Source organism: Alternaria metachromatica (assembly GCF_023757995.1).
Source record: "Alternaria metachromatica strain BMP 0045 chromosome Unknown scaffold_48, whole genome shotgun sequence".
NCBI classification, from domain to species: domain Eukaryota; kingdom Fungi; phylum Ascomycota; class Dothideomycetes; order Pleosporales; family Pleosporaceae; genus Alternaria; species Alternaria metachromatica.
The window spans coordinates 47,869-68,745 of NW_026055539.1; the positions used below are offsets into that span (position 1 = coordinate 47,869).

General features: G+C 53.6%; 8 protein-coding genes across 8 annotated transcripts; 4 read left to right on the top strand and 4 right to left on the bottom strand.

Moving 5' to 3' along the window:
- Positions 1 to 471: 471 nt before the first annotated feature.
- Positions 472 to 2,240, bottom strand: J4E83_010614 (uncharacterized protein; the record flags this gene model as incomplete). Its single annotated transcript, XM_049337495.1, has 4 exons — positions 472 to 1,162; positions 1,223 to 1,803; positions 1,863 to 1,994; positions 2,061 to 2,240. 4 exons carry the CDS (start codon positions 2,238 to 2,240, stop codon positions 472 to 474), a joined length of 1,584 nt encoding a protein of 527 aa, XP_049183364.1.
- Positions 2,241 to 3,544: 1,304 nt separating this feature from the next.
- On the top strand, positions 3,545 to 4,597 carry J4E83_010615 (uncharacterized protein; the record flags this gene model as incomplete). The annotated part of the gene is made up of 2 exons (XM_049337496.1): positions 3,545 to 3,725; positions 3,822 to 4,597. 2 exons carry the CDS (start codon positions 3,545 to 3,547, stop codon positions 4,595 to 4,597), a joined length of 957 nt encoding a protein of 318 aa, XP_049183365.1.
- A 901-nt stretch (positions 4,598 to 5,498) lies between these two features.
- J4E83_010616 (uncharacterized protein) lies at positions 5,499 to 6,154 on the bottom strand (the record flags this gene model as incomplete). Its single annotated transcript, XM_049337497.1, has 2 exons — positions 5,499 to 5,806; positions 5,863 to 6,154. 2 exons carry the CDS (start codon positions 6,152 to 6,154, stop codon positions 5,499 to 5,501), a joined length of 600 nt encoding a protein of 199 aa, XP_049183366.1.
- Positions 6,155 to 6,410: 256 nt separating this feature from the next.
- Positions 6,411 to 7,880, top strand: J4E83_010617 (uncharacterized protein; the record flags this gene model as incomplete). The annotated part of the gene is made up of 1 exon (XM_049337498.1): positions 6,411 to 7,880. The coding sequence occupies one exon, from the start codon at positions 6,411 to 6,413 to the stop codon at positions 7,878 to 7,880; it is 1,470 nt and encodes a 489-aa protein (XP_049183367.1).
- A 3,525-nt stretch (positions 7,881 to 11,405) lies between these two features.
- Positions 11,406 to 13,854, bottom strand: J4E83_010618 (uncharacterized protein; the record flags this gene model as incomplete). Its single annotated transcript, XM_049337499.1, has 3 exons — positions 11,406 to 11,921; positions 11,978 to 13,536; positions 13,590 to 13,854. The coding sequence occupies 3 exons, from the start codon at positions 13,852 to 13,854 to the stop codon at positions 11,406 to 11,408; spliced, it is 2,340 nt and encodes a 779-aa protein (XP_049183368.1).
- Positions 13,855 to 16,142: 2,288 nt separating this feature from the next.
- On the top strand, positions 16,143 to 18,030 carry VMA2 (Vacuolar ATP synthase subunit B; the record flags this gene model as incomplete). The annotated part of the gene is made up of 8 exons (XM_049337500.1): positions 16,143 to 16,241; positions 16,300 to 16,384; positions 16,436 to 16,455; positions 16,509 to 16,544; positions 16,593 to 16,754; positions 16,804 to 17,120; positions 17,170 to 17,444; positions 17,492 to 18,030. The coding sequence occupies 8 exons, from the start codon at positions 16,143 to 16,145 to the stop codon at positions 18,028 to 18,030; spliced, it is 1,533 nt and encodes a 510-aa protein (XP_049183369.1).
- A 1,133-nt stretch (positions 18,031 to 19,163) lies between these two features.
- J4E83_010620 (uncharacterized protein) lies at positions 19,164 to 19,923 on the top strand (the record flags this gene model as incomplete). Its single annotated transcript, XM_049337501.1, has 2 exons — positions 19,164 to 19,240; positions 19,518 to 19,923. 2 exons carry the CDS (start codon positions 19,164 to 19,166, stop codon positions 19,921 to 19,923), a joined length of 483 nt encoding a protein of 160 aa, XP_049183370.1.
- Positions 19,924 to 20,189: 266 nt separating this feature from the next.
- J4E83_010621 (uncharacterized protein) lies at positions 20,190 to 20,618 on the bottom strand (the record flags this gene model as incomplete). The annotated part of the gene is made up of 1 exon (XM_049337502.1): positions 20,190 to 20,618. The coding sequence occupies one exon, from the start codon at positions 20,616 to 20,618 to the stop codon at positions 20,190 to 20,192; it is 429 nt and encodes a 142-aa protein (XP_049183371.1).
- Between the last annotated feature and the right edge of the window lie 259 nt (positions 20,619 to 20,877).

Sequence of the window (20,877 nt, forward strand, 5' to 3'; positions counted from 1 at the left end):
CAATTACGTCTTCTCTCAAGAGACGATATCTTGTAAGGATGAAGATGTTCATGATGGGGCACATGGAAGCATATGTTGTACAGTCGCGGCACTAGCGGAGACGGAGTAATGATAGTTGGTGGCATGAGAAACAAAGGGTGGAATTTAATATGGATCTATCTATGTAGTAAGACTGAAACTTTTGCGCAGTATCTGCAGTACCATTCTTGATACAAAGAACGGACGGTGAAAGAAGATGTAAGATGATAACGGATACAAAGAAGTGAGCGAATATTATAAGGTGATATGAAACGTTCGACCAAATTCTTATCCTGTTTGAGCCAAGAGAGGATCAAGGGTAGCGGCCGTGATGGTATGTGGCCGTTTCGTCGTCAATGTATGTCTATATTCGAATGCCGCGCCTCTGAGGTTGGAGAAGTGTGTGTCGTACAGGACGCTGTTGCTAGCGAGCGCATAACGCGTATCACGTGATTACGCATATGCCGATTCGGTCCCCGCTTGTTCATGTGTCCATGGCTGAGGTCGCTCCACCATCATACCTGGATATGGCCGGGGAGATTGCTCTGGCGTAGGCAGCATCGGCCCAGTAGGGATCGGTGGGCGAGGAGGTGACTTAGCAAAGAACTGCTCGAGCGTCTCGCCTCTCTCCAGAGCCTGGACCTGACCTTGTCGAAACTCTTCCAGTACGGCTGATTCAACAGGTTTCGGATCGAAGTAAGTGTATGTTCTCGTTCCTTTGAGACCCGGAAGACCAGGCGCCTTGTACTCCGCGACGCCGTCCTCGTATGTCTCATATGTAGAGACAAGACGCTTGCCACCACCTCCAGGGAGGTCGATGACGAAGGACGGCATCATGAAGCCGGATAGAGTTCCTCGGAGTTCCTTGTCGAGGTCGATGATTTTGCTGAGAGGTGTTCGGAGATCTTCGATGCCCTGTACCATATCGCATTGATAGACGTAGTACGGTTGTATGTTGATGTTTGAGAGCTTCTTGATGAGGTCTGATAGCGGTCCAAAATCATCGTTGACGCCCTTCAGTAGAACAGACTGGTTGCGCACAATGACACCATGCTTGAAAAGCTTGTTCGCGGCCAGCTCCGTTATCCACGTGATCTCGTTGGCATGGTTGATGTGGGTATGAAGGCAGACTTGCTTGCCCATGCTGAAAGTTGCGCAGTTATATTAGCCTCATTACACATAGGCAGATAGACGAATGACTTACTCTCGACCTTTGTTAGATACTTCAATCAAGCTGTCGACCCATGGATCACTATCATCAAGTATGCGACCAGGAGCTACGGCCAGCCCCTTCGAAGCAAATCGGACCCGTTTGATGTGCGGAATATTGAGTAGTCTCTCGCCAATCTCTTTGATGTGATCGGGCTGCAAAAAGTAGGCGTCACCGCCGGAAACAACAATGTCTTCGAGCGACTCATCGTTGGCGATATGGTCGAAGATGACTTCCCATCGCTTGCGACTGGGCTTTTGTGGTTTCTTCGATACGGTATCGGTGTTTCCTCCGACTGCGTAGGAGCGCGTACAGAAGCGACAGTAGACAGGGCAGATCGATGTGGCCAGGAACAAAGCTCTCCCAGGATAACGGTGGACTAATCCAGGGACGGGACTGTCTGCTTCTTCGTGCAAAGAGTCCAGCTCCATGTTCTTGTGATCGGGGATGATGCCGCTTCTAAGTGGGAGAAATTGTCGCCGGATAGGATCATCCACGGCGTTTTGCCAATCAATAAGCGAGAGTACGTGTGGTGTTAGGCGGATAGCCATGGGTGCCAGCTTGATAGCAGCGATCTGTGTCCGTGTCAGCATCAACATGTGTATAGGGTGGTGCGAGCTGATGAGTTACGCACAGCATCCTCGATGAAATCGTTCTTCGTACGAATCTTCCGGAGTTGATCATGCTGCGAGCGCAGTAGTTTGTCGGGCAAAGCCGTATTGAGGAACTGATAAAGCTTGTGCTTATCGGAGACGGTATTGCGAAGCTAAGAAAGTCAGTCTTGTATCTAATCGTGTATTGTGGGGATCCAAAGAAATTTGTACCGACGTACCTGCCATCTGTAAGATATGAATTCCTCGTTGGAGACGCCCTTCCATGGTTGGATATGATCCCAGTAGGGCTTCTGAGCGGCCAAGGTCGATTGGGTTCTATGATGCGATAGTAGACGTGCAGCGTGAGTGAGGCCCGACCGGAAAGATTGTCTCCCAGCCATGGTGCCCGGAACAAACATGCTTGGATACATGTCAGTAGGTGAATGCCACAAGAAGGAGCGATGTGGAAAGAAGGGCTGGGACGAAACCAAAGCTAGAAATAAATTTTCAAGAGTAGGGAACGTGTTTATCGAGCGCGTCACACCCGTTGCACAACCCGATGGAAGGAGCTGTCGCTCGCCTTGTCGTCTAGGTAGGAGCGATATAGATGCTGTGCTACGACAGCAGCAAGAGCGACCGCTAAAGTGGGTCTGTTGCAGTCTCGAAGAATTGGGCAGGCACGCTCGACTACCGCCAAGTTCAATTCGTTATCGGATGCAGGAGATCTCTAGGATGTGTTTGGGCCTGGAGTTTGCTGAGGGCCATCCTTCATGACCTGTTCGGGTGCAGCGCTACAGCGATTTAACGAATTCGGTGACATGTGGATGAGGAGAAGTAACTGGCCATGGTCCGCATGGTGTGTATAGGGGTTATAGTGACGGACACGCCCAGTGGAGAAAACATAGCACGGCGCCAGCTCCAGAAAAATGGTGAAATGGCACTGGCAGGGCATTCGTATCACAATATCGCTTGATACAGATTTCCCATGCGGCGGCCATCAGGGGTCCCAAGATCAATCAGATAAGTTTGAGTAATAGCTGGTGGGCAGGCGAGGATGCGTATCGAAAAGGGGCTTACGAAGCACAGTAGTCCATCCTGTACTGGCTGGAACTGGGGACCGACATGCAAGAAAACCGCAGGTCTACAAGGATCGCTCTCATATTTCCTCCCATGGGCCCGATCCTCGGGTCAAGCCAGAGGCCCGGAAGCTGCAAGCGGCATGCATGTTAGTGGTACAGCAGGCGAAGACTGCATTAGCTTTCCTCGTATGTTGAGTGGACATAGAACTTGCATCCGCGGAATCCTTTGGGCTGCCATGTTCGTAAGAAAGTCGTAAGCTCAAGCGACTCCACCAGAGGCAGGAGTGCTGGCCAGCCTAATCGGTCAAAGATGACCGGCAAATGGACATCACACGGCCCGTACCGCGCGTGTGACGGGCGATAGTGACCCAGGCTGTCGGGATGGCAAACTTCGCAATGGTGTTGCGATCGAGTGAGAGGTTAGCAAACGTCGGGAGTGGCAAGGAGACGCTCGGCATGTCGCCGTTCATGTGAAGAGGTGCAGATAGTGCCAGTGCTAGCGGGGAGATTCCGACGTTCCGTCGCGCCTTCCGCTAGTTTCGCGCCAAGCCATGACCTCAGCCCCTCCAAACAATAGTGAGCGCTGCGATCACGATTGATAACTACCGCGACAGCTCAACTCTCTACATCACCCCACCGCTGCCATGGCTGATTCTCCCGCTTCCGCGACTAGCGCGCTGCCCGGCGAGTCGCCCGCCCAAACCAAGGCCAGACTGCGCAGAGAGCGGCTGGCTGCCAAATCCGGCGCCTCACGTCTCCAGCAGATTACTGCTCTCCAGGGCGGCCCACCAAAGCCGCTCAGCGAACTCGAGAAAGACGTGCCAGGTAACGGCTCCTCCCTTTCGAATACATTAGCCTCCACATAGTCCCCCCCTAGCTCCGTCCTACAACAGCGTGAATGCACGGCTAATGGCATTCTAGTCAAACCCGCTTCCACCCCGTCCCAGTTTACACCCGCTGGGTCTGGCACGGCTACTCCAGATCCAGATGAGGTGGATATTTCGCAACACCACTACGCGCCGGCATCGCAGCCTCGTCTCCCCTCGCCATTCGCTTTCGAGGGTGGACAGCCCGGCCCATTCGGCCCCGGCCCAGGCACGGATGCGTCGCAGGATCCCATGATGGCCATGCTCCAGCAGATGATGGGCGCAGGCGCTGGCGGTATGCCTGGCATACCCGGTGCCCCAGGTCAAGCTGGCGCACCACCAGGCGGCATGCCACCCGATCTCGCCAGTATGTTCTCGGCCATGCAGGGCGGTGCCGGTGCCTCTGAGCCGCTGCCAGAGCAATCCTCGGCGTGGATCTGGCGCTTAGTACACTCTGTCTTCTCGTTTGGCCTCGCCGTCTACATTGTCCTGCAAACACCGTTTACTGGATCCAAGATGTCACGCGATAATGTGCTGGAAGATGACTGGGTCAGCCAGTCGACCCCAGCGCAGAACTTTGCGCACTTCTTTTACCTCTTCGCGACTTTCGAGGTGGTCTTGCAGTCCTCGCGCTATTTCATCGAACAGGGCCAATTACAGGGAAGTGGCATTCTCAGCACGGTCGCTGGCATCCTACCAGCACCGTATTCGGGCTATGTGAGGACTGTGGGCAGGTACAGCGTCATCTACAAAACAGTTGTGAGCGACGCTATGGTGATAGTATTCGTCTTAGGCGCCACGAGCTGGTGGAGAGGTGCCGCTGCTGCATGAAGCGCTGCGATTTCTGGCATAAGTAGAATAATGGTATGACAGGCATCCTTGTACCCGCTTCCTCTTTGATGCAGAGCTCCACTCAGTATTACCTAGGTGTGCTGTAACTCCCAAACAGCCAGTTAATATCTCGGCTCGATACCACAGTCTGGGACAGACAAATGTCGCACCCATCTCAGTGTCCACGTGTGGGCAGGTTTTACGCGCACTATATCTCTGTACTTGCTCACCTCGGGCGACATCGCAACCTCATCGACCACCGCCACTATTGCTTCCGCCTAGTGCATGCACGTCATACCTTGTTACACGCTCCACGAACCACTAATGCATCAAATTCCTCCCCATACAAGGTAAACAGTTACACTGCGCAAGCTCTATGCACATCATTCCTCTGCGCTGCACGGAAGCTATGATTATTTTGATATCACGAGACCTGTAGATCTTTCCCAGGCGCGCGGAATTCCATCAATCATGCGCACATGGCAGCTAGCATTTGTTGGGCAGCCAGGGCCCGTCCTGCGGCTGCCAGCAGGAGTCCCTGGACAACACGCGTCGCTCAACAGCAAGACGCACTCGACATTTTCGTTTGTTCTCGCCTCCGGTGAATAGCGCACCCGTACACGCGTTACAGTTAAACCGCCATAGCCGTCCTGCGTACGTTTCACCGCCATGTTCGGCGAAAATTCCCGAATCTTGCAAATTGCCTTTGTGCATCATGCAATTTCGTCTCGAATTCCCATCACCACACGCTCCTGACCGGATGCGAGCTTCACGACCGTTGCTCCAGAGCTCTCGGGTATGCATACGAGTCATGTTCGAGACGTGGCGTCACCTTGCCCTTTCAGTTGATTCCACCGCGTTGGTCGACAGGGTCGCACGCAGCGCCATGCCCAAGGCCCCTTTACAGCAACTTGAGGTGCCCAGTAACCTGATCTATGACGCCCTTGGGTGCAGGACCGATACCCAGTACTGTCGCACTTCCACTCGCGATTTGTGTCCGTCCCGCATCGTGGATAATGTGTGCCACCAATCCTAAGCTCAGTGCCTGCGCCTGCAACAACTCTAACTCTTCTTCGCTCTTGACTTGTAATGCCACCTTGGCTTGTCCCATTCGCTCCCAGCGCTTTAGCAACGTCGATTCCGGTGCGTGTCGGAGGAAGTGCTTGTAGCAGGCTAATGTCGCGTGTCCGCATTGTGCGCCAATCTTGCCTGTTGTATGGTTAGACATTTTGCAGATAATATAGATGTGTCAAGAATCGCAATACCTTTTGTCATGCCGAGATCTGTTCGTACTACCAATACCATCTTGCACTCCTCGTTGTGACCTGGGAACTCTGCAGGCGCACTGTCGTCGTCTTCATCGCTCGACTCGTCCTCTGAATCTTCTGAGTCTTCTGCCTTTTCTTTCTTCTCGGATTTCTTTGGTTGAGAGATTGGGCTGCCTCCGAGGAAACCAAGTGACTTTGCTTGTCCGATCATGTAGCCTGTTACACCAGCGAGTATGGCGCATGCGGCTGCGATGTTTGCAGTAGAGGGTTGCTGGGGAGTGTCTGCCATGTGCGCGGTTGGACGTGGGATACAATGTATGAAGAACAGTAATTTCACAACAGAAGAATTTCGGGTACTAGTGATTTATGAGAAAGAATTCAGGCGATTGGGAGAGTCATGAAGTTCCATGGCACTCCCGCCCGCAATTGTAGAGCTAGACGTCAGGCTGAGGGTCCGTGCTGGCAGCATCTCGAATTTGCGGACTACCGAGCACAGCGCCCACTCCATCACGACGGCACCACCGCTGTCTCGAACCTCTCTTACAATGCACGCCCGAACTCAATTAATATCTGGGCGCACCGCAGCCCAGGGATTGGCCCTTCGCCCGGCCCAGTCAACCTGCCGAACGTACGCGACGACGGCGCCCACGCCCGCAGTGAAGAACCCACTACAGCGACGACGCGGCGGTGATCTCGGCTCCCATCTTCCCATGAACATCATCCCGAAAGATGCATACATCCCCCCATACCCCTATGGCGCCCATCAGCTGTTCAAGCAGGCCAACAAGGGTCTATACGGCGACCAGATGATACGCTTTGGCAACAATGTCTCCAAAGACACCGAAACGAAGACACGGCGCAACTGGAAGCCCAATGTGCTCTCCAAAAGCCTATACTCGGTCGCACTGAAGAAGAAGATAAAGCTGCGCATCACCGCCAAGGTTCTCAAGACCATGGACCGTGAGGGCGGGCTGGATGAGTACCTGCTCAAGGACAATGTAGCACGCATCAAAGAGCTCGGACCTATGGGATGGGCGCTACGATGGACATTGATGCAGAAGCCGGAAGTCATCGATCGGTTACGGGCAGAAGCTGCGGCTCTTGGCATAGACCAGGCCACCATCGACAAGCAATGGCCTACACCCCAAATGATCGCCGAGAACAAAGCTGCCCACGGTACGCTCTCCGAAAACATGCCCGACGGTGCACTCGAGAGCCTAGAGTTCACGGAGACGGAGGACCAAGAGATGTGGTCCGGAGAGGAAGTCAAAGACGTAACCGACCCAAAGAAAAAAGGCCCAAGAGCGTACAAAGTGCGAGCCGATGCCGCCCTCGAGTACACCAAAGCAGTCAAGGCTGCAGAGCGTTACGTATCCCGCGACGCCGTCGACAGCATAGAAGAGGGCCTCAAACTAGCCTTCATCCGAGCCAAAGAGCGCGAAGCAGAGAGACTCAGAAAGAAACAGATAGTGAACGAAGCAGGTATCACACAGCAAGACCTCGACGAGACCAGGTCGAAGTTCAACCTCCCTGACATCAGTGACAATGCCGCCCGGAGAATCACCTTCAACCAGCGAAGACGCAAAGAAATTGACGAAGCCGGCGGCATCGAAGCCTGGAACAAGGCGAAGAGCGCTGCACATGACGCGAAGGTAGCAGAGGCAGGTGGCATCGAAGCCTACAATGCCAACAAGAAAGCCTACAACGCCGCTCTCATCGCGGAAGCGGAGACTGCGTCCACCAACGAGAACCTAGATCCCGAAAGAAGGGCATACCTCGAAACCGCGCTGCTGAAGGCGGATCTGGCTATTAAGCATAGGCTTGCTGGTGGTGAGGAGGAATACGTTGAGTCGATTTTGGAGTTGCACAGCAATGGAGGCCTCCGCGCGACTGGCGGTGGTGGTCTGAGTGAGATCTATCAGGCTGCGGAACGGGAGAGGAGCCAGGGAGGTGATGCTTGGGGTGCGCTTGTTAATGAGAGTAAGAACGGTGATGAAAGTCGGCCGCGCGCGTAGTAGGGCGGTATGATTTGTACAAATATTGGTTGTATATCATCGAAACTTTACTGGTGCCATTGCGCACCGCTGCTTCTGCCTCTTTGCATGTGTTTTGTTCCATGATTCCTCCGATATGATGCTGACGTTGTTGGGGTCATTGGTCCGCTTAGCTGTTGCCTTCTGGCGCTGCAGGAAGGCGCATGGGAGGCTGTGTCAGATCTGGTCATCTCAGCTTTAGCTCCTGCCGCGTCTCGAGTACTCTGTAACCAGCCTCTTCCGCGAACCGGCACGATATAACATCCTGACTCTGCCCTATCTCAGGCTCACTGATGTCGCAGGAAAGCAAGCCTTACGGCACACTCCCACCACCACCACCACCGCCGCCATCGCCACCGCCAGCCTTGCCATCTTCTCCGTCGTCAGCTGACGCGCAACATTGTCATACCGTTCTTGTCAGTATGGCTGCTGAAAGCGCTGAGGATAGCGAGGAAAATTTGGAGATTGCAATTCGCAACAAGCTCGATCAGCATATTATATCGCACGAACCAACTGAGGAAGTGTGTCCATGTTCAGGAGGGATTTACTGTAGCAACCCTTATCACAAAACAACGTTCTTCTTTGGATTCCACATACCTCACTACAAGGTCCATCATGGAATATCAGGGGAAGGGAGTCGGTCCAACCCGTCCGTCAGCTTTATCCGAATCGACTACTATGCGATAGAGCCCCTATGGAGTGGGGAAACCTTTATACCCGATGGTGTAATATCATGTGAGCCGTGTCTCGTGAGCTGCACGGTATCCAATTCCGAGTTCACAATAGGCGATCTAGTACGTCAACTATTTGAAGCAGGCCACGTTGTTTCTCAATTCGAACCCTTCCATGTCAAGAACCGCATGCGCTCGTTGTTACCAATTCGGGAGATACGAGTGGAGCGGTTGTCTACTCCAAAGCCCTTGGAACAATGCTCCAGAGCGGGAGAGACTCCAAGGCCACGTTTCCAGAGCGTCAGTCGATCACCAATATCCAACCTCACCTCCCCGGTGAGCTTCAAGACGGCCAGTAGCCAAGCGTCATTTATCAGTCCAAGGTCATCCTACGGCAACTCTGCGTTCTTTTCAGCAAATGGCTACAGTCCAGTCACCATGTTCGGAACCATTCGCGAGGACGAACCGCCTGAACCTGGACTTTCTGCACCGCTTACACGGCTACACAATGACTACTACAAAACCCTTCACCAGCAAGAGATAATTCAACCTTTCGACAAAGAACTCAACTGGTCTGGCAAGGGTCAGCATGTCACATATTCAGCACACGAAACTATTCCCCTATCGTCCATATCGCATCTGGGATCATCGATGTCGGCAACTGTGGACAAGGTGGTTTGTCGTCGGATAGCTCTTGCACGAAAGACAATGAGATGCAGTCAAAAGTGGAGTGTGGTGGATACTCTTCGCGAGGTTTATCATCTACAAAATCTTCGTCACTTCCACATTATCCAGTTAGTGGGCACATACCTCCAGGGTCGCAACTTCTCAATCTTGATGTACCCAGCCGCAGACATGCATCTCGGCCGATTCATGGAAGATACTTTGGATATGGATATAGACATTTCGAGTTCGTTCGACCGCCGCCTCTTCCTCGCTTCAACACTGGGTTGTCTTACCTCTGCTGTGGCCTTTATTCATCAGCAAACGACTAAACACATGGACATCAAACCTCAGAACATTCTCATCAGAGAAGTCTGTAGCTCAGGGACTCTCAATCCTGATTGGCGTGTATACATTGCCGACTTTGGACTCTCACGCTCTTTTGCGTCACAGGATCACAGCCAGACTGACGGTCCTACATCGCGGACCCCTAAATACTGCGCACCCGAAGTGTACAATTTCGAAGAAAGAGGTCGATCTTCAGACGTGTTTTCCCTTGGCTGCGTCTTTCTCGAGGTTCTGACCGTCATCTGCGGTATAGATCTGCACCGCTTTTCTACCGCACGTCGAGGTGACGGCAACGACGAATCATTCCATGCAAACCTAGAGCGAGTAGTTGAGTGGGCCGACTCACACCTAAGGGAATCAAGAGACATACTTGAGGACATCTATTTCGGTGCTGTGGTCAAACTGGTTACTAGCATGGTCAACCATGAGCCCTCTACCAGGCCTACAGCAGTGCAAATCTACGATCGACTTAGGTCAATACGTAGCGGTCGCTCTTGCTTCCACAGAAAATGCTGTCACTTACCTCCGGAGTCGTACGAAGCATATGCATAAGCTCTCCAATATTCAAGACAATTAACCCATTTTGGTGCTTGAGCAGCACACCGAATCAATTCTCGGGTGTGTGCAACACTAGTCTTGGTACTTTAAGTGTATATAGATGTCTGTTGGATCGTATTACTCTGGGCGTCTCACAAACCAAAGAGACAACATCGATTTCGCATACTATCTCCCTGTCGACGATGTTAGAAGTTATAGCGTTGTTTGTGTATAAACCCAAATGCTCAACTACTAATTGGGACCTACATTTTGACTACACCAACACCTAGAAACTAAAAAACCCCAAATCATATATAAACCCAAACTCTAGACGCATTGATTTCTAGCGACTTACCTTCTAACATAGTACTTCCTGACATCTTCTCATCCCACATCAATCACGGTTCACTGCGGCAGCCAACCCACGCAGCCATATACTGACAATATCGCGGTCGACCCTAAGAAAAGCTCTTCTCGACTCCTCTACTAGAAGAAGTAACAACATTCTAGAACACAACATGCCAGAACCCCATTTTGACGCAGGACACCCGCGTCACAACCGCGTCGACCAATATCACATCGGCTCGCGAAACGTATCTTCACCAACGTAGACCTGTTGTGGAAACACTCGCGTGAGATGCTTCAAACACCTCAACACTCCACATAGCACAGCAGAACACACGATGTTGAAGTCATAACGTCTTGAATTCCGTATAAAAATGAATCTCAACATCAACATATCTCGCCTATGCACTGAACGGGGCCGTGTAATCATCTGACTAGGCCCCCATCTTTCCAAACAAAGACCAAAAAAAGCCACCAAAAAAGGGCCCCTAACAAGACCACTTCTTTCCTCCCTTCTTGAAGCTGCGTTCTATACAGCCTTTACTGCCACCCCATCGTCGATAATGTACAAGAACGAATTATGTAACCTACAGAGAGGGTAGGTAAAATGGAACAGGGAGACACAATGTGATAACCAAGCAGTAGTAACAACAACAGCAAAAGATTACGCCCCCCAGACGCCAGCAAAGTCTCAGAACCAAAGCAAAAGCAAAAGCAAAGCAGGAAAGATCCACCCGAGTTGAAATGGGGTAATAGTGTGGAGATCTAACGCCAAGGGAGAAGAGACTTGTGAAAGACAAGAGCACGATATGAGAATCGAGACTGAGAGTGTGAGAGATTCAAACGCCGCGCTATACAAGAGATAGAGATGCGAAGAAAGCGGAACGAGGCATCGCATAGAGGCACCGGCAAGGAGGGAAGGCAGGTGGACAAGCGATGGAGGCTATTGACCTGCCTTCATCCTCTTGTTACCCCCGACTCTTGGACTTTGCTTGACCTTTGGCGCGCCGTTCATCTCTCCGCCACCGTCATCGTTTTCCATTTTGGCTGTACTCCGCCGCCGCTTGTTGTTCATCATGTTGGGAGATGTGTTCGAGCTCATGGTGTGCGAGCTTGTGCTCTGTTGTTTCATCATGGGCTGCGAGTTGGGCGACGGTGTGTGTTGGAAATGAGGTGAGCCGCCCATCGATCCGTTGGGAAGCAGGGAGTTCTGCATTGCGGGCGACATGAACATCTGACCGGGTTGGCCAGGCCCTCCTGGTCGAGGCCCAGGTTGCATGTTGGGTGGCATGCCTTGTCCTTGCTGTGGACCCTGGTTCGGGTGTTGCGGGCCTTGCAGAGCGCCCTGGCTATTCGACATGTTGTTGTTCCATGACTCCAACGCTTCGCTTGGCTTCATATGGGGATTTTCGAGGTAGTGCACCATTAAGCTTGACATGTGGTTCATTGGCTCGTAAATCTAGAAACTGATGTCAGTGTCAATGCCGGGGAGGGAAACGTGGAGAAGATTCTTACCTCGAGATAGCTTTGCAAGCCGTGCGGCAAACCATAGTCTGTAGTACTAGCGCTGATCAACTTGTTGATAGGCAGATACGCCTCTGGTGGTTCTGGCATGGTCCGTTGCTGCTGTGCTTGCTTCTTGTTCTTCATGCGCGGCGATTGGTTGGGGTTCAGTTGATTCGGCGATGGTTGGACGAACATTTGCTTCAGCGCATTGAGCGGTATGAATTGCTCATGGCTCGCTCCCTCAAATACCAACCACTCCATCTTATCTGAACCAGACCAGAATGCAGTCAACTTGCCTTGGTAGACAACCTGACAGGAGTTCTTGTATGTGTATATGAACTTCGCTCGCTCGCAAGTCACTTTGAGCTCACCATTTGAGGTCTTCTCGGCCGCCCCGTCTAGGGTTATTTGCAAGTTGGTGACGTCGGTGTTGAAGAGGGTGTAGAAGTACCGCGGCAAAGCAGCGTACACGATCTCGAACTGCTTCGTTCTCTCGGTACTTGAGGAGCAGACGACGTGGACGAAAGACCCAGACTCGGCGAAGAACCTATCCACGAAGGCCTGCCACCACTCAATGTTGTTGTTCGAGGCATTGAAGTTCCCTATTTGCTCCACAAAGTTCAGCAGCTTAAGCGTCCCTTGGCCTGAGGATACGCTCTGTGCTTGTTTCTGCTGCATCATGGCCATTTGACGGGCTTGATTTTGGGCAGCGTTCGCTTGCGCCTGTGCCTGCGCTTGCTGTACTAGTGCCGGATTTCGTTGTACCTGACCTTGGTTCTGGGCCTGCTGGTTCGCTTGTTGAGGTAGATTTGGCGGCTGGGACGGAGCTGGCGTCTGCTGTTGTGACACTGGACCTGATTGTGGTGGCTGGGATGACTGTTGCTGTTGCTGCTGCTGCTGCTGTTGTTGTGCCTGTTGTTGCGCCTGCTGCTGTGCCTGCTGCTGTGCTTGTTGTTGAGCCTGCTGTTGCGCCTGCTGCTGCTGTTGTTGTTGAGCCTGTTGTTGCTGCTGCTGTTGGTGTGCCTGTTGCTGTTGTTGTTGCTGTGACGGGGGCGGTGGTTGTGGTTGCTGTTGGGGTGTAGGTTGAGGAGCCGGCGAAGATTGTCCCTGGTGACTCCCTATCGCGGATGGAGGGCGAAGAGGCCCTTGCTGGGGCTGGGTGGTTGGCGGCGGTCCCTGATTCCCTGCCTGGCTGTGGTTGCTCGACTGAGACTGCGCATGTTGCATCGCAATCGCTTGTTGCTGCGCCTGCATTTGCTGATGCTGTTGAGCTTGTTGGTGGGCTGCTTGGGCCATGGCAGCCTGGTGCTGCGGGCCTCCGGGTTGCTGGCCCATCTGCTGCTGTTGCTGGAGCAAGTGGGGAGGAAGATTGACGAACGGTCCTTGCCCCATTTGTCCATTTCTCATTGCTTGTAGCTGCTGTGCTTGTGCCTGGTTCAAGTTTGCCATGGGGTTCTGGAACCCCATTCCCATGCCGCCCTGCTGGTGGGCAAGCATGGCCTGTTGTTGCTGACGGTGCATGAAGGCCTGTTGGGCAGTTCTCTGCTGTTGCATCATTGCAGGGTTCACTATCGATTATGTTAGCCAATGCTCTGCCATGGTACGGAGCGGCGGTACTCACTCATCTGGTGCTGCTGTTGCTGCTGGAACATGTGCTGCTGCGGCTGTAGGTGGGAGAGGGCATGCGCATTGGCACCCATGCCCGGTTGCATGCCCATCATGGGCCCTGCCTGACTGACGGGGCCATTGGGACCGGAAACGTGCTGCATGCCGGGCTGCATTCCAGGCTGTCCTGGGTGTGGGCCTGGGCCGCCCATGCCTGGGTGCGCGTGCTGCATGCCCTGGGGTTGCATGCCCCCATTGTGTGGATAGCTCGTTGTCATCATCTTGCCGGCTCTTCAGTGCGGGCTGTGGCCTCGCGGACGCGGGAATGGATCAGGTAGAAGGGATGCGACAGGTGTCGAGATTAGAAGACGGGTCCGCGTGATGCGAAGAACGACCGAGTCGGCGACGAGACAGGCGGAGCAATGCTACAGCGTCCAAGTCATGCGTGCGCGGAAATTCGCGTCGATGCCAATGGGAACTGAAGAGTGCTGGGTGGTCGCGATGGAAAGTCGAAGTGCGGTCCGGTGTGGCCGATATGGGAGGCTGAGGAAGTGCCCGCGCAGAAGTCGCGATGGGCGCGATGAGGCCGGCAGGCGGCACTTGCCGGTTACAGGAAAAAGGGCGAGGGTCACGGAGGACGTCGCGCAAAGTGCAGCGCGATACTCACAGGAGCGGCGAGGGGGTGGTGAGGTGTGCAGCCACGTCTGGCGCGGTGTCGTGTCGGGTGATATCGTGTCGCATCCGTCCCGCCAGCAGAGCGGTGGAGTGGGAACGTGAGATGGGCCGTCTGGGGGGCAGCAGAGGCAGTGCGGCGAACGTGTCTAGAGATGCCGTGCTATGCGACGATGGGTCCGGTGCGAGTATAGATCCAGGGCCAGGGACGGTGCCAGGGACGCGGGCGTCAGTGGTGGAGTTCTCGTGTGGTGAGAGGTGATGGGCGCATGGCCCTCTCCGAAGATCAGCGCAGGTTAGGGGGCCGTTTCGGTATCGCGCGAAAAGCTGCGTGGCTGGGCTGCCCAATCTATCCCGACTCCAACTCACGCTCAATATGCACCGCGCAGCAGAAGGACAACGCGCTCGACGGCTGATGAATTATGCTGCTCTCGGGCGGGCGCTCTCTGCAGTCTCTTGCGACCACGCTGACCTGCCTTGCTGATGCTTGCTGGCCGGATGACGATTCCAAATAATGCCCTTGCCCGTTCGGGCGTGCACGTGATGACAGAAATCTTGGCGGCGCGCTAGCTCGGCGCTCTACTTTTCTTCGACCGCGTCTCTGGTTTTCTCTCGACAACCACCTCACTCTGCATGTCTTGAAGACTGCAAACAACCACTGGCTTCGGACCGCTTCATGCGATTTCGCGAAGGCCCGAAGCCAGCCCTCCCTATAACGTAAGTCGACTCCTTTTTTCTTTGCTTTTGTGGAAAGATTATACCTTCAGCAACTTCTTTTCCTTACCGATTCGACCTTGAAGAAAACAGCGCTGTTCGGGTGCCCTTCGCCGGGCGCCTGCTACTTGCCAGTACTGTCGTCTGACCTCCATCACTACCGCGACCGTTTTAGCAATTTTTGCACGTCAGACTGCTAACATTGCTCAGTACAGTAACACTCGCTTACTCTCATCGCCGCGCACCTTTTTGCACTTTGCCGCCCCGTGCGCACTCGCAATAGATCGAGATTTTCACAACACTATACTAGTCCTGTGAGGACTGCACTGCTACACGTGCGCGCAATGCAGACTCAAACAGTCTTGCTGCGCAACGTCATGGGCATGCACACGTACGCGCGTCACTTGACTGCTAACACCAGCTACATGGCGTGTGTAGTATGATCAAAGGTCAGTCTCTCTTTTCTTCACACTCCTCCTCCCTTTGGGGATGATGAAACATTTCCACATTCGCAGTTTCCACGCTAGCCATCAATCGAACCTAAGACCGATGGACAATGAGCGCGAATACCTTCCTTGGATGTCTGACCACTCACCTACTCTGTCCCGTCATTGCTGAGATTTTCGCTTTGCAATTACTGACAAGTTCAAACAGATTTGCGATCACCGTTCCGCTGTGGTAGCGAGCACCTGGCTAGGCCCATTGGTCGGCGACACTGCTGGAAATGGTGGCATGTCTGGATCTAGATACTGTGACACGATATATAGCAAATGAATACCATGAGTTGCGAACATTACATTTCCATGTTCTTCCGTGAATCTCGCACTCTGTTCATAGCTGCTGAGCTCCGCCTAACCCCAGGATTCTGTCTACTTGGTACTTGATTTGACATGAAGACTTGTCCCGATGCGCAGTATGGAAACAAGCCCAGACTGCAACTCATGTTCAATTCATGCGAAATCGAGGCCGTCTGTCGCGATGGTGAAGCGCCAAGGCCGAGCCTCCAGCCAGCGTCATCTGTCGCATAGACGCTAAAGCATCCTGGTCAGAGCTTCCCCAACCCACTTGGACGGCCGACCTCTAACTTCGTCACCCAACGATCTCCGAGGCTACAGACCGACCGCGGCCCTCGATCTAACGCCGAGCAATACTACACCTCTCCGAACCGCTCACTACCGCCACGATGCCTGAAGTCGTCGACCCCCGCATGATCTCGGTGACGCCTAGGATACGATACAACACTATTGGAGGCGTCAACGGTCCATTGGTCATCCTCGACAATGTGCGTAGCTTGGGCCCATGAGACGGAGTGACAAGAAGCTTATACATGTGGTGGATAGGTCAAATTCCCGCGATACAACGAGATTGTGTCCTTGACTCTGCCCGATGGCACCGAGCGCTCTGGTCAGGTCCTTGAAGCTCGAGGTAAGCTACTCCAACCCTGATGGTGCGCCCAAACACTGACACAAGCTGTAGGCAACCGCGCCGTCGTCCAGGTAAATTGCGACATGCTCAACTCTCCCGGCAACTCGATCTAATTGCGACGCAGGTCTTCGAAGGCACATCTGGTATCGATGTTAAGAAGGTACTTACACCCAGTCCTCTATAAGAGAACTATATCTAACAGTCGCAGACCAAAGTCGAGTTCACCGGTCACAGCTTGAAGCTCGGTGTGTCCGAGGACATGCTGGGCCGTATCTTCGATGGTTCAGGAAAGCCTATCGACAAGGGCCCCAAGGTGCTCGCCGAGGACTACCTTGATATCAACGGTAGCCCCATCAACCCATACTCGCGAGTACGTACCTATTTCAATACCTGTCATTCATGCGACTGACAGTGTGTAGGTCTACCCCGAAGAAATGATCTCCACCGGTATCTCCGCCATCGACACGATGAACTCGATCGCCCGTGGACAGAAGATTCCCATCTTCTCCTCATCCGGTCTACCCCACAACGAAATCGCCGCGCAGATTTGCAGACAGGCTGGTCTTGTCGGAAAGCCCTCCAAGGGTGTACACGACGACCACGACGACAACTTCTCCATCGTCTTCGGTGCTATGGGTGTCAACTTGGAGACCAGTCGCTTCTTCACACGCGACTTCGAGGAGAACGGCAGTATGGAGCGTGTCACTCTGTTCCTCAACTTGGCAAACGACCCTACGTAAGTAAAACATGCATGCGCTACTGCTATCCTAGCTAACCCAGCGTAGCATCGAGCGTATCATTACTCCCCGTCTTGCTCTCACGACCGCCGAATACTACGCCTACCAGCTCGAGAAGCACGTCCTGGTCATTCTTACCGACTTGTCATCCTACTGCGATGCGCTACGTGAGGTCTCCGCTGCCCGAGAAGAAGTGCCCGGTCGTCGTGGTTACCCCGGTTACATGTACACGGATTTGTCGACTATCTACGAGCGTGCTGGACGTGTTGAGGGCCGTAACGGATCTATCACTCAGATTCCCATTCTGACTATGCCTAACGACGGTATGTACTGCGACTTATGTTACTCCGTGCTAAGCTAATTGCGCCAGATATCACACATCCCATCCCCGATTTGACCGGTTACATTACCGAGGGCCAGATCTTCATTGACCGTCAACTCGACAACAAGGGTATCTACCCTCCGATCAACGTCCTGCCATCCCTCTCCCGTCTCATGAAGTCTGCCATCGGTGAGGGCCGCACACGGAAGGACCACGGTGATGTCTCCAACCAGCTCTACGCCAAGTACGCCATTGGTCGTGACGCCGCCGCCATGAAGGCCGTCGTCGGAGAGGAGGCACTGTCCTCAGAAGACAAGCTATCGCTTGAGTTCCTCGAGAAGTTCGAGCGCTCCTTCATCGCCCAGGGTGCCTACGAGTCGCGTTCTATCCACGAATCTCTCGATCTCGCATGGTCGCTGCTCCGTATCTACCCCAAGGAACTCCTCAACCGTATCCCAGCCAAGGTGCTCGACCAATACTACCAGAGGAGTCGGGGCGGTGACGACGGTGACAAGAAGAAGGGCAGCAAGGATACCAAGGACAACTCGGGCGAGGGCCAGCAGGACGACAACTTGATCGATGTGTAAGCAAGATAGTTTAGCATGTGTATGTGTTTGGGATGGGGGATGGACTGCTTCTATGGCCATGTTCACTGAGCGGAATGTGGGTAGAGATACCGCATTGAGTATATATGAATTTGCCGAATTTTTAATCAAATGTGCTTGCTGTTTCGGGTGATGTGTTGTGGATGGGAGAAACGAAGTAGACATGTTCGCGCTGCTCGTTGATACGAAGATGGCGTAGACTTTGTTCATATCGTTTCACGTGTGTTATGTATACCTTGTAGTTCACTTCGCAACATGATGGTTATCGAGAACTACCTCCCCTTCACACTTCGTCTACAACATCGTCAGATCTGATCCAGAAGCCTACAACAATACGGAGCTCTGTCATATTGAGCACCATGTCCTAGCGAGGCGTCTACAAAGCCCGTCATACTATCCAGCATGCCACTCCCCAGCGAGGGGAGGAGCATACATCTATACTGCACTCTGCGCTTTACACCTCCAAATTGCATCGTCTCTCCCACGCTCACTTCGACTTTCCGCTCCTCCCCCGCACCATCCCATCTCCCTTCACCATGGAAACGCGCGCATCTTGCAAACGCTCTTGTTATGATTCCCGTTCACCGTGAAATTTTGCCGTGCCATGCCATGTTATAATACCTCCCCCGAGCTTGACTTTCCCCTCCTCTCCAGCAACAACAGCCAGCACCGTCTCCTCCGCGCCCACCCACCACCATTTCCGTGCCGCTGTTGCTGCCACTGTCGTCTCCTCGCTCTTGCTTTGCCTGCTCCCTGCCTCCCGTCGTCTCCTCGCTCACTTGTGGGCGTTGCTGCTGCCGCCATGGCGTACCCTGGGGCTAACAACCCGTTCGTCCTCCCGCTCGTCCTCCCAGGGGGGCCGCCACCGCTGCCACCACCACCAGTGTCGGCGCCTGGCCCGCGTTTTCTGGACGCGGCCACGCTGCCTGCAGCGTGGGGGAGGGCGGATTGGCAGAGGTATGTGATGTGTCTTTCTTTGGTCTTTTGCTGTTTTGTTTTTGGGCGTTTCTTGCGTGCGTGCGTGCGTGTTTTGGAGAGAGGGGAGTGTGGAGGGTGAGTATGTGGTTGGACGGAAAGAGCTCGACACTAGAGGTGAATGGGGGAACTGGAAAGCTATGAACGGCAAGAAAGAGGTGGATTTGAAGCTCAACGGATTTGGTATAGTTGGAAGCGGATGGAGGAAGAAGAAATGGTAAGTTTTGCTCTATAACTTAGAGAGCTTGAGACTGACGAATAGGTTGTTGCGAGCTGGAGCTGGATCGGAAGGATTTCAAAGTCGACTCCCAAATCATACCGCATGACACGGGTCTATCTCTTGAACTAGCGACAACACATCCAGAGGCAGACATCCACCCGACAAAGATAGGGCTTGATTCAAGATTGGGGCCAGGAGACCTCAGACACGAGAGCAGCTACTGCATCTAATGTCAAGTATAAGTCTGAAGTATACATACTGATTAATGGTACAGGGAGTTCGCCTATGGAATTGTTTTCCGGGACGGCATCGACCCCAAGGTCCAGGTGGGGATCCACAACGATCTGGCCAATCGTTGGGACCGAACCTCCGTCGTCGACCAGTTCGCCTTCGGACGGTGGGATGAGGCCCGTCTCCCCCAAGGGGCGACGGGAACCCAGGTGTACGTCAGAGAAGGCTGGCACCAGGAGTCGGAGCCTCATTTCACCGTGGAGCTGAGGTTTGTGTACGGCACCACGGGCGTGCACCGGCACTGGGCCACCGCCCACGTTTATTTGGACTTCTCGGAGTCCGTAATCAGAACGTGTGATAAGGTGGACGGCCGCCAGCGCTGGTGCTTCGTCAAGCCCCTCTGGGCCGAACACCACAGGGTGTGGGACGTAAGTGTCCTTTGTTACTGAAGACCATTTAGCAAACTGACTAACTTTGGCAAGTCGCGCGGACCGAGACCGGCGGTCTTACCACGGCCACCGAGGGGGATGAGATATGCCCCCAAGTATCCACCCGTCTGGAGGTAGGTGATTTCATCCCGTTCCAAGAGATCCCAAGTCACTTGCTCCATCTCCCTTTCCACACTTCGCTTGATAGATCCTTGGCAGGTCAAGCCATTGTATCAATTCTTCTTCTTCATTTCCGCATGCTAATCATCTTCACTACAGCGCAGCGGCTAGTCGCGACTACCTTTCCGTTCTGGACTTTCTCCCACCGCTATGGGAGACCTAGCTTCCTCGCTCGTATGTGTGTAGAACCCCCCAAACATCCCCCACATCCTCTTCCTCAATCCCTCAAACGGCTGCTCGCCAGGCCTTGGGTTCATCGGGTCCTTGCGGAAGTCGTGGAACAAGACACCGTAGACGACGATGAAACTGATCATGCTCCACTGCACCACCTTGGTCCACTTGTTCCATTCTGGCCGTATCGACTTCGCCTTGATGCGTCGCTTGAACTTGCGCTCGAACCGGAACTGCTGCTTCTCCGTCAGGGCGCGCAGGTTCGGCGGCCATTTCTTCTTGGCTGGGTACTTGTTGCGCGCGAAGTCGAACGGTGGGAGTGTGTTCTCGTGGCGGCCGAGGAGGCGGTTGATGAGGCGCAGCATGATCGCTGGCTTTGTCGGTTCGACGACGGCGACAGGGGTGTTCGATTGACTTGTGGATTCGCGGTGTTGTTCCTGAGGATACTCGACTGACGTTCTGTACAGTTAAGGCACCGACTAGACCGCCCCACAATTCGCGCGAACCGAAAAAAAGTGTGACTAACCCCGTCCGCACGCACTGGCCACCATCCTCCCACCACCCCTCCACAACACCACACTTTTGTTCTCGCGCTCTTTACCACTTCTTTTTACGACCGTTCTT